The 12,607-nt window shown below is 48.4% G+C and overlaps 1 protein-coding gene across 1 annotated transcript in view; it reads left to right on the forward strand.

The window, feature by feature from the left end:
- Positions 1-390: 390 nt before the first annotated feature.
- The window catches only part of LOC116546293 (multidrug resistance-associated protein 1-like), a 20,218-nt gene continuing 8,001 nt past the window's right edge, over positions 391-12,607 (forward strand). Inside the window, exons 1-5 of the mRNA XM_032272603.1 lie at positions 391-566; positions 2,890-3,023; positions 3,891-3,992; positions 5,926-6,098; positions 11,606-11,735. Coding sequence (XP_032128494.1) covers positions 6,036-6,098; positions 11,606-11,735 — 193 coding nt within the window. The 5' untranslated portion in view covers positions 391-566; positions 2,890-3,023; positions 3,891-3,992; positions 5,926-6,035. The remainder of the gene's footprint in view (positions 567-2,889; positions 3,024-3,890; positions 3,993-5,925; positions 6,099-11,605; positions 11,736-12,607) is intronic.

Below are 12,607 nucleotides of genomic sequence, written 5' to 3' on the forward strand. Positions count from 1 at the left end.
GTCACATGACCTTGGGGAGGAGATTAACTAGCTTCTTTGTGCCTTAGTTTACCCATCATATATAGGAATGAGCACCTCATAGGTTTTTTGTGAGGATTGAATGAACTGATGTTTGTAAAAATGCTTAGAACAGTGCCTGGGGCACTGGGCTTTGCATAGGCATAAGCTCTTGTCGTCACTGTCCTCGTGATTGGCGGTGCTGAGCCTGTGGCTCACCAGGTGAGTGGACTCCCCTGTGGGAGCAGCCCGGCTCTAACATTGTGCCTCCTGGAGGTATCGGTTCTGTCTAGACTTTCTCCAGCACAGCCCTGGGAGGATGAGGGATGACAGAGCCTGCCTCAGCTTTCCATGTCCATTCTCAACTCCAGAGGTTCTACGGGGCCACCTCCCGGCAGCCGAAGCACCTCGAGTCAGTCAGCCGCTCCCCTGTCTATTCCCATTTCAACGAGACTTGCTGGGGGTCAGCGTCATTTGGGCCTTTGAGGAGCAGGTGCACTTTATCCACCAGAGTGACCTGAAGGTGGGTGGAACCAGAAGGCCTGTTACCCCAGCATTGTGGCCAACAGGTGGGAATGGCGGGCCCGCAGGAGGGGTCAGAGGAGGCGCATGAGCACTTCGTCCCTTTGCCTCGATCTCTCATACCTTGTGGTGGGTGCAACGGCAAACCGGGCCTTTGCAGAAAGGATGGGGAGGCTTGAAGATTGTCAGTGGCAGACCCTGCTGTTGAGTATCTTCACAATGCTGCTTCCATCTGGGGGTGCTCATGCACCCCTGGGTGAAGGGTGTCAGAAGCAATTTACTAATATCACCAAGCTGAATCATATGAGATTGTCATCTTGTGGGCCACAAGTCCTGGCTCATGCCTGTAATCCCAGTACTCTAGGGGGCCAAGGCAGGAGGATCCCTTGAGGCCAGGTATTCAAGGCCAGCCTGGGCAACATAGCAAGACCCCATCTCTCTCTTAAAAAACAGGTAGCCTGTGATGGTGCTGTGTGCCTGTAGTCCTAGCTTCATTTGAGTCCTAGGATCATTTGAGCCAAGGAATTTGAAGCCACAGTGAGCTATGATTGCACCACTGCACTCCAGCCTGGGTGACAGAGTGAGACCCTGTCTCTGGAAGAAAAAAAAAAGGAGATGGGGTGGGAGATTGACATCTTGTGGACACCGACAATATCATCAATCCAAAAGAGGCAGAAGTTTGCTGATTATTTGCTGAATTTAGAGACGTGTCTGACTTATCTCTAAAACAGCACCCCTCTCACCCATTTGCATCCTGATAAACTTTTCTGAAAAAGTACCAGCACCCACAGGTGACCCATAACCACAAGCCCATCTTACACACTCTAACCCCATAGTGTCAGTCTGGGCGGGCCAACCCTGAATAACGAGAGACCCTGACTTCCCTTGCAGAATTTTTAGGGAGGAGTTTGTGACAAGCTGGCTGTGTCTGCCAGAGTAGTGAGTGTCAGTCACGTGGTTCATGAGGGCTGCAATGGATAAAAACACCCCATCTTCCTTGAACGGTTTATATTTTAGAACATTAAAATAATAGTTCTAGTGTTATATCATACAAAGCCTAGCTTTAAACAAATAAGATGGCTAGGTGCGGTGGCTCACGCCTGTAATCCCAGCACTTTGGGGAGGGGGCAGGGGGACAAGGCAAGAGGGTCACCTGAGCCCAGGAGTTCGAGACCAGCCTGGGCACTGTAGGGAGACTTGTGTCTAAAACAAACAAAAATAAAAAAATAAAAAAAAAAAACAGAAATTAGCCAGGCGTGGTGGCTTGGGCCTGTAGTCCCAGCTACTCAGGAGGCTGAGGCAGGAGGATCACTTGAATCTGGAAGGTTGAGGCTGCAGTGAGCTGTGATCATGTCATCCACACTCCAGCCTGGATGACAGAGCAAGACCCCATCTCAAAAAACAAAACGACAAAAAACAAGATTTCTGTTTCTATTTTAAAGGGTAAAATAGTATACTTTAACATTTTGAAATGAAGGAGAGTCTGGCTGTGGAATGTGGCAATGGTGATTAATCATAGTATTGTGTTTCCCATTCCCCTCTCAGATCTGTCTCCTAACAAGAGACTGTTACTTTATACTTGTTCTTAGCCAAAAGTTAAGAAACATTGATGGTTATTTTAAATCACTGGTGCCTCTTATAGTTGATGTTTTTGTCTTCTTAGTATTTAGGAAGTTCCAGCATGTCTTTTATTGTGTGTGTGTGTTAATTGTGCATATATATATATAGTTTTGTTTTGTTTTTTTTGTTTTTATTTGAGACAGGGTCTCACTCTGTCGCCCAGTCTGGAGTGCAGTGCCATGGTCTGGGCTCACTGTACCTTCGCCCTCCTGGATTCAAGCAATTCTCCCACTTCAGCCTGCCAAGTAGCTGAGATCACAGGCATGCGCCACCACGCCCAGCTAAGTTTTGTATTTTTAGTAGGGACGAGGTTTTGCCATGTTGGCCAGGCTGGTCTCGAACTCCTGACCTCAGCTGATGCACCTGCCTCAGCCTCCCAAAGTGCTGGGATTACAGATGTGAGCCACTGCACCTGGCCTATATGTGTATATTTTAAAGGCTTCAATGAGGAAAACTTGGTTCTCAAAAAGGCAAGCCTCAGATTCCAGGGAAGATTGCCTCTGGAGAGCTCTGGTTTAATCCATGGGTTTGCCAGATTAATGAGATTTACTGGCATTATTCCCTTTCCGCCCTCCCTACCCCGTGCCATTGTGCATGTTTTGAAAAAGCAGTGCCAAGAAGGCTTCTCTCTGGAACTCTTGTGGAGTTACTTGAGTTAGCAAAGAGTTCCCTTTTGTCCCCAAGTGCTGGAAGCCAAGTCTCTGAAAAGCTGACTCCACGCCCGTCTGTCTGCCCGTGTGTCTCGTGCAGGTGGCTGGCCGTGCGTCTGGAGTGTGTGGGCAACTGGCAACTGCGTTGTCCTGTTTGCTGCCCTGCTTGCAGTGATCTCCAGGCACAGCCTCAGCGCTGGCTTGGTGGGCCTCTCAGTGTCTTACTCATTGCAGGTAAGAGGGGATGCTCGGGGCTGGATCATTAACGTGTTAATAGGGGAGCCAGTTGTGCTTTGCTTTGGGTTCCAAGTCCAACAGGAATGGGGGAGAGGAAAGGGAGAGGCATGGAGTCTGAGGAGTAGATACAATGCCTGGTGACCAACTAGAACGGAGAGGAATTTCACATGTTGCCAGGATTTTCCCCATCAAAGATTCCTTGATGGCCCAAGAGGATACTTCCAGGTACAAGGGGAATGCTTTTAAAACTATGAATTTCCCTCTAAGCACTCCTTTAGCTGCATCTCACAAATGGTGATACACTGTGTTTTTATATTGTCACCTGGTTCACAATATTTTCCAGTTTCCTTTCTGATGACTTATGTGGCCCATAGGTTATTGTGGAAATGTGGTATATGCCGTGGAGATGGCAGTGTGGCAGGCCTGGGTGATGGCTACACCTGGGTTGCTCATTTCTATACCATTCTTACCTGAATGTTTCATAATTCATCACTTTTTTAGCAGGGGAGGGAGACAGTGTCAATCCGTTACGCAGGCTGGAGTGCAGTGGCAAAAATCTCAGCTCACTGCAACCTCTACCTCCTGGGTTCAAGCGATTTCTTGCCTCAGCCTCCCAAATAGTTGAGATTACAAGCGTGCATCATGATGCCCAGCTAATTTTTGTATTTTTAGTAGAGATGGGTTCTGCCATGTTGGCCAGGCTGGTCTCAAACTCCTGACTCAGGCGATCCGCCTGCCTCGGCCTCCCATAACTCATTCTTGTTGAAAATAATTTGTTTCCTGTTATCTTATTTAAAAAAAAAAAAAAAAAGAAAGAAAAATGGGAAAATAAAGTACTGCTCACTCTAGAAATGCCTTTTGAAGGTCACCGTGTACTTGAGCTGGCTGGTTCGGATGTCATCTGAGATGGAAACCAACATTGTGGCCATGGAGAGACTCAAGGAGTATTCAGAAACTGAGGAGGAGGTAGGCGAGGGCCCCTGGCCTGACCTCTGGGTCTTCGGTGTAGCTTTATCCCAAGGACATCTCTGAGCCCTGTCCTGTGTACCCTCGGCCTCTCAGCAGGAGAGTGAGCTGGACACCCCATCAGGCAGAAGTGCATCTTACGCTTGTCCAGTCTTTTGGCAGCACTTACTTAGAGCCTGGTTTTAGGGTGAAAATAGTTGACCAGCGTTCCCCAAGATCTGGGGTATCCGCATACGAGACTGTGGGATGCTGGCCGAGCATTCAGAAGGGACTCCCATTGTGAAGAAGTTTCCCCTCTAATTCTCATTCATACCTTTGACGGTACCACAGAGAAAGTCTGAGTTTGGTGCTAGCAGGTCTTTAACACCTTCGCGATTGAGATGATCTCTTCGACAGATGGATAAATAGCAGCCTTCACACTTGGAGCCTTCAACGCCACAGCCTCTATCTTCCATCAAAAATAACCTTCTATTACTTGTTATGTATTTTGTGGTGTTTTTAAAGATGGAGTCTTGGCTGGGTGCGGTGACCCATGCCTGTAATCCCAACGCTTTGGGAGGCCGAGGTGGGTGGATCATGAGGTCAGGCGTTCAAACAAGCCTGGCTAAGATGGTGAAGCCCCTTCTCTACTAAAACTACAAAAATTAGCCTGGTGCGGTGGCGGGCGCTCTAATCCCAGCTACTCGGGAGGCTGAGGCAGGAGAATTGCTTGACCCAGGAGGCAGAGGTTGCAGTGAGCCGAGATCATGCCACTGCAGTCTAGCTTGGGTGACAGAGCAAGAGTTCATGTCAAAAAAAAAAAAAAAGAGAGATGGTGTGTCACTGTCGTCCAGGCTGGAGTGCAGTGGCACGATCTCAGCTCATCGTAACCTCCACTTTCCAGGTTCAGGTAATTCTCCCGCCTCAGCCTCCCAATTAGCTGGGATTACAGGCGCCAGCTATCATGCCTGGCTAAGTTTTATATTTTTAGTGGAGATGGGGTTTCACCAGGTCAGCCAGGCTGGTCTCGAACTCCTTACCTCAGGTGATCCACCCACCTCAGCCTCCCAAAGTGCTGGGATTACAGGTGTGAGCCACTGTGCCCGGCCTGTCTGTTTTGTATTTGTATGGGAGACTCCTGTTGTGGAAAATAATAGTACTTTTCCATTTGTGATTGTAATAAATTTTCCTCAGAAGTAAGCTGAGAAATGAGATATAAGTGAGTTGATGAAGTGTATTAAAACAAGAAAATCAGCGCCTGCTGCATGCTACACAAATGATGCAGTCGGGACCGAACCAAGGGGGAAACCCTGCAGTCATTTAACCCCCGTCTTCTTTTTATAGATGGAGAAAAAGGGAGCCTGGGGAGGGATGGTGGCATCAAGGTCCCACGTGGCGTGGTAGAACATCTGGGACCCGTGTCCCCAGGCCTTGATGTCACATGGTCCTTAATAACTGCCTTCTTGGGCCCTGAACAGCAGCACGAGTAGAAACAACAGTGATAACTGTCACAGTGATCTCCGCCCCCCCCCCCACACACAAGTAATGATAACAGGGACACACACTGCGCCTTATAGTATGTCAGGCCCAGACCTAAACGCTTAACACAGAATAGTGCAGTCGCTCTTTACCTCCCCCTATGATTGATTTTTGAGACACGGTCTCAGTCTTGCCCAGGCTGGAGTGTAGGGTGATCTCACTCACCGCCTCCCAGGCTCAAGTGATTCTCCTGCCTCTGCCTCCTGCGTGTCTGGGACCACAGGCACATGTCACCACAGCCAGCTGGTTTTTGTATTTTTAGGAGATGGGGTTTTGCCATGTTGCCCAGGCTGGTCTCGATCTCCTGAGCTCAAGTGATCCTCCTGCCTTGTCCTCCCAAAGTGCTGGGATTACAAGCGGGAGCCATTGTGCCCAGCCCAATAATTTTGATGCTGTTATTACTCCCATTTTACAGGTGAGGAAACTGAGACAGAAAAGTGAAGCTGCTTGTCCAAGATCACATGGCTGGTAAATGGCAGACCTAGGCTTTGAGCCTGTGCCTCCTCGGAGACCCTCTCCAGTGCCATGGGAGTTGTACTGCACTGCATCCTGAGGAAATGCCCCTTGGGAGAGAGACCAAGGCCTCTGGTAAGTTCTGTCCTCCGCAGAAATTCCCAGAGGTGGCCTCTGCCCACGTTAACATTCTGGGTGAACCAGGTCCCATGGTACCGGTGAGCATTGTAAGAATGGCGTGAGTGCCCCCCTGAGGAACCAAGGGTTCATTACACCGGCAGCTTCCATCTTGACATTGAATTCATTTACAGGTATTTTATTAGATTTTTATTTTTGTTTTGAGACGGAATTTTGTTTTTTCTTACGCAGGCTGAAGGCTGGAATTACAGGTACCCACCAGCCCGGGCAGCTATTTTATTCGTTGTTATAATGGCCTGATTAACGTGAATTTCACATGCCATGCAGCTCACCCACTTAAACTGTGCAGTTTGATTGAATTCAGTTTGTTTTCTTTTTTTTGAGACCGAGTCTCGCTCTGTCACCAGGCGGGAGTGCAGTGGCGCAATCTTAGCTCACTGCAATCTCCACCTCCTGGGTTCAAGCGATTCTCAGGCTCCTGAATAGTTGGGACTACAGGTGCGCGCCACCTCGCCCAGCTAATTTTTCTATTTTTAGTAGAGATGGGGTTTCACCATGTTGGCCAGGCTCATCTTGAACTCCTGACCTTGTGATCTGCCCACCTTGGCCTCTCACAGTGCTGGAATCACAGGCGTGAGCCACCACGCCTGGCACAAATTCAGTTTTTAAAAGCATTTTACTTTTGATTTACTTTTATATTTTTAGAAGGAGTGTATTTGACAATCACAAGAGAAAGTAATTGTCCTTACTGCCACTGTTCGGTCTGTATATACATGTATTTTTATATGGAGATAGAAAGTTCCACATGCTTCTCTCCGTTCCCCTCACTGTGCTGTCATAGCATCTCCCCTTCAATTATGTACATAAATTAGAGAGAGATGCTTGTTTAAAACAAAATCAATACACAGCTGGGCACGGTGGCCCACGCCTGTAATCCCATCACTTTGAGAGGCCAAGGCGAGTAGATCACTTGAGGCCAGGAGTTTGAGACCGGCCTGGCCAACATGGTGAACCCCATCTCTACTAAAAATACAAAAATTAGCCGGGTGTGGTGGTGTACACCTATAATCCCAGCTACTCGCGAGGCTGAGGTGGGCGGATCGGTGGAACCTGGAAGGCGGAAGTTACAGTGAGCTGAGATTGCATCACTGTACTCCAGCCTGGGCAACAGAGCGAGACTCCGTCTCAAAAAAAAAAAAAATTAACACAAGAACTTTATGGGGGAGAGTGAAAGTTAGTTCCTGTTCACCCCATTCCTCTTCTTCCCACAGAGAGGCCCCATTCGCATTTAGGTGTGTTTCCTCCAGAACTTTCCTGTTCTGTGGGATTCCCACATACCCCCACACATTTGTTTCCTTGTTTCTTTTAACATAAGTGGGGTCTACATGTTATTCTGTGAGGCCTCACCTTTTCTTTAACCCTGAGGCAGCTTCGCATCTGTATATAATGATAGTCACTGCCCCTAAGGGCTGCTGTGAGACTCAGATGAGATCATGGGTCTCAAGTGCTGAGCAGAGCAACTTGCATTAGCTGCATTGTAAGTGCTCAGTAATAACTCTTATTTTTTGGACGGGTGCAGTGACTCATGTCAGCACTTTTGGGAGACCGAGGCAGGTGGATCACTTGAGCTCAGGAGTTCGAGACCATCCTGGGCAACATGGTGAGACCTCGTCTCTACAAAATAAAAAATAACAGTGTGCGTGTATGTTTCCTGAGACAGACTCTCACTCTGTCACCCAGGCTGGAGTGCAGTGGCATGCTCCTGGCTCACTGCAACCTCTGCCTCTCAGGTTTTAGTGATCCTCCTGCCTCAGCCTACCAAATAGCTGGGATTACAGGCTCCCGCCACCATGCCCAGCTAATTTTTGTGTTTTTAGTAGAGACAGGGTTTCACCATATTGGTCAGGCTGGTCTTGAACCCCTTACCTCAAGTGATCTTCCTGCCTCCGCCTCCCAAACTGCTGGGGTTACAGGCATGGGCCACCGTGCCCGGCAATGCTGTTATTTTATAGCACATCCACAAAAGGGCTGAATGTCTTGCCTAAAAGGTGTCGAATGTTTCTTGTTACATGCCCTCCGCCGTGCTCCTGAGGTTGGCCATGTGCTCTCCAGCCTGGTTCCGCACCTGTGTGTGCCCTGGAGGGATGTGCACTCTCTGAGGCTAAAACCACTGAACCTGGCCCACGCCACATCCAGCTGTGGGCCTCAGGAAATGCTGAACTGGACAGCTTTTCAAAAGCATAGTTGTGTTTCCCTCTGCAAGCGACCTCCCCTCTCTGTGTCTCAGTCCCCTTGTGTGTAAACCGGGGATAACTGAAGGACCCTCCACATGGGATTGCTGTGAGGATGACGAGGCACTGTGATACAATCCCTGCTTTTATCCTTGCCTTCCTGCCGGGGCGGGCAGCCAGGGTAACTCACTTTTATTCTTGTGCCTGTCCAGAGAAGACCACTCATTTCATTGACTCTGTCCATAAATATTTATTTTTAAATTTGTTTTAATCAAACAAGTAAGTTCTATTGGTGTCTAAAAACAAAAATTCACCCAACATTGAAACATACTTCAAGATCTATGTTACTGTTTTCTTGTTTCTTTTTTTACTCACTGCAGTGTGAGGAACGAATCACAAACACTTTTGAGAAACAGAGAACATAGTGCAGATTTTAAAGAATCACATTTTTAAATCTCTGTATTGTGTTTCTCAAATACCTAGAGCCAGTCTGTGCATAAAAACATCACACTGTTGTCTGTACCCTTAAAACTCGGCATCAGCCTAAAGATACGGGTAAGATGTACTACTGCTTGCTATTTTGAAATTATTGCCTTATCCAACCTAATGATAGTTATCTAAAAAACTGTTTCTTCTATAGGAAGTCTCTGACAAGCTGTTACTCGTTTCCTTGAGGTTAAAAAAATCTGGGGGCAACATTTATATTTTATTAGAAAAAATTTTAAAAAGTTTACCTACTATGTTCATATTAAGAACAATATCTGTGGCCGGGCGCCATGGCTCACGCCTGTAATCCCAGCACTTTGGGAGGCTAAGGTGGGCGGATCATGAAGTCAGGAGTCCAAGACCAGCCTGGCCAACATGGTGAAACCCCATCTCTACTAAAAATACAAAAATTAGCTGGGTGTGGTGACAGGCATCTGTAATCCCAGCTACTCAGGAGGCTGAGGCAGGAAAATCACCTGAACCTGGGAGGCGGAGGTTGCAGTGAGCCGAGATCACGCCACTACACTCCAGCCTGGGTAACAGAGCGAGACTCTGTTTCACAAAAAAAAAGAACCATTTCGATACAAGTCAGTTGTACAATTAAGAGAAAAGTGAACATGAACATCAGATTAATTTTGGCAGACAAAAGTGAACAACTATGGTCTAGTGAGCCGCTTTCTATTACAGAGAGATGACAGCTTTACAAAGGGTTTCGCTGACCTACTGAGATGATGATGTTCCTTCCCTCAGTCTCTGTGCCTTCTACCACTGGTTTACCCTCTATATTAGCAACTGTGTCACTCTTATGTCCACCTACTATGTGCTCTGAGCCTGGGATACAGTGGTGAACAATTAGAGCCTGTCCTCACTGAGTAGATGGTGCAGTGAGGGTGGGAGACAGAATACACTCGAGTACACGAGCCCTGAGAGGGCCGGAGGCGGGCAGTGCCCAGAAGGAGAAGGCAGCGTGGGACGGGACAGGGATGCGGGCCTGAGAGCCCTCTGCATCGATCAGAGATCTGCAGGATGCGGGGGTCACGTGGGGAAACAGCAAACCCCCAGTGCTGAGGCCTGGGAGGCCACCTTGGGCAGCAGAGTGAGTGAGAGGGAGGGGAGGTTGGGGGAGTCACAGCTTTCTAGGATGGACTGGGAATTCCTTACTCTCTCCCTCTGCTGTGATCAAAGGCACCTTGGCAAATCCAGGAAACAGCTCCACCCAGCAGCTGGCTCCAGGTGGGCTGAGTGGAATTCTGGAACTACTGCCGGTGCTACGGAGACCTGGATTTTGTTCTCAGGCACATCAGTGGAGGACAAAAGGTGGGTACACATCACCCCCCATTCCCAGTCAGGCACCACCAGGTGGATGAACCTAGCTGTGGCATCTGCCCTGTCACTTACAGCTCCGCACTCCTGCTTGCATGGCTGTTGCAGGGGTTGGGAGTGGATTGTGGCAGTAAGTCGTTAGAGCGCATCCAACTTGTAGAAGTGAAAGCTTAAGTGAGAGCCCAGAGACCAAATGAGCCCACAGATGCGTTTCGGAAGATTTTTTTTTTTTTTTTTTGAGACAGGGTCTCACTCTGTCGCCCACGCCAGAGTGAAGTAGTGTGATCTCAGCCCACTGCAACCACAGCTTCCCAAGCGGGGGGTACTACAAGTGGTTGGGACTACAGGCGTGTGCCACTATGCCCGGCTTATTTTTATATTTTTCGTAGAGATGGGATCTTGGTATGTTGCCCAGGCTGGTCTGGAACTCTTGAGTTCAAGCGATCTGCCCACCTCAGACGCCCAAAGTGCTGGGATTATAGGAGTCGGCCACCACGCCTGGCCCCTGGACGTTTTTTTTTTTTTCGGCGGTGGGGGGGTGGTTTCTGAGACAGAGTCACTCGGTTGCCCAGGCCGGAATACAGTGGCATCATCTCGGCTCACTGCAACCTCCATCCCCCGGGTTCAAGTGATTCTCCTGCTTCAGTCTCCTGAGTATTTGGGACTACAGGTACATGCCACCACGCTTGGCTGATTTTTGTATTTTTAGTAGAGACAGGGTTTCTCACCATGTTGGCCAGCCTGGTTTCAAACTCCTGACTGAGGTGATCCACCTGCCTTGGCCTCCTGAAGTGCTGGGATTATAGGCATGAGCCACTGCGCCTGGCCCTTGCTAAGTCTTCATGGCTTATGTTATGTCATGAGAATTTTTGCATGCATGCTGCTCTGTGACACCCCTGTAAGAGGGTGGAGGAAGCTCATCCTCCAAAGCCCAGGGAGAATTGGAGATGAGGAATATCATTATTGGCCATTAACTGGGGAACCTAGTTACTTCAAAGGAGGACGTGTGGAGACCAGGTCATGGCAAAGGGCACGGAAGATCTGCTTGAATCTTTCAGGTATTTCAACAGCTTATGAAGGGAAACTCGCCATCAGAGGTGTGAAAAACAGTGTGGAGAAATAAGGAAATACCTAATTATTAGTAAATAGTAACCGAGTCGAAACAAATAGGGCTTTGTTGGAAATTCCTTCTGCCTCTTGTGTGTCTTTTTTGAGGTCTCTAGCAACCTATAAAAAGCTGAGGAATTCCTTTTGGGAGCCTGGCAAAGGGAAGAGTGTCCTTCTTGACCCTTGGCCAAAACACCCTTAAAGGAGTGTCTCTGGAGAGTGGGTGAGGGAGGGGGTGTGGAGTTGCGTTGGCGAGATGACCGATGCCTGAGGTAGGGCAGAGATAAGGGCACTGTGGCACAGGGCCAAGTCTAGATGCCAGCATTCCCACCACACCTGGTCCCTTCTATCCTGCAGGTTGGCATCATGGGGCGGACGGGAGCAGGGAAGTTGTCCCTGACCCTGGGCTTCTTTCAATCAACGAGTCTGCTGGCGGAGCGATCATCATCGATGACATCAACATTGCCAAGATCACCTCATCCCCCAGGTGGGGTCTGGGTGCCACTCAGGGGGTGAGCCAGGGGTGGCATGCTCTATGATTGTGTTTAGTTTTGGGACAAATGTACTTGTGGCCCTACTTCATTTTTTTTTTCTTCCTGAAACGCGGTCTTTTTTTTCTGAAGTCTGACCTCCATGCAATCTCGGCTCACTGCAATCTCCGCCTCCCAGGCTCAAACGATTCTCCCAACCCAGCCTCCTGAGTAGCTGGGACTACAGGCACATGCCACCACACCCAGTTAATTTGTTTATTTTTTGTGGAGATGGGTTTCACCATGTTATCCAGGCTGCTCTTCAACTCCTGGGCTCAAACGATCTGCCCACCTTGACCTCCCAAAGTGCTGGGATTACAAGCATGAGCCACCGCACCTGGCCTTCATTATTTTTATTGATTAGGCTATGCTGCAGCTTCCCTGAATTTCCTCTTAGCACATGATTAACAATGTGGAAAATCACTGAGTATCACTCCCGACTTCTGTCCCTGCAAGTGGTAGTTTTCTGAGCATCCAGAAAAATCCAAAAGGATACTGTCTTCTCTCTCTTGTCAGAGTCAGACTGAGAATCTCTAACCCTTCTAAGAACTAGACAAGAAATAAGAATGTTTTCTTTTGAATTTTAGATCACAGGGCGCACGTGCAGGCTTGTTACATGGGTATATTGTGTAATGATGACCCTTGGGCTTCTATGGATCTCATCACCCAAATATTGAACAGAGTACCCGAGAGAGAGTCTCTCAGCCATTACCCTCCCCCATCTCTCCTTACTTTTGGAGGCTCCCGTTCTGTTGTTCCCATCTTTATATCCATGAATACCCAGAGTTCAGCTACCGCTTAAAAGTGAGAACATGCAGTATTTGGTAAG

The sequence above is a fragment of the Sapajus apella genome, unplaced genomic scaffold (genome assembly GCF_009761245.1).
Source record: "Sapajus apella isolate SASKATOON/1434 unplaced genomic scaffold, GSC_monkey_1.0 scaffold746, whole genome shotgun sequence".
Taxonomy (NCBI): Eukaryota; Metazoa; Chordata; class Mammalia; order Primates; family Cebidae; genus Sapajus; species Sapajus apella.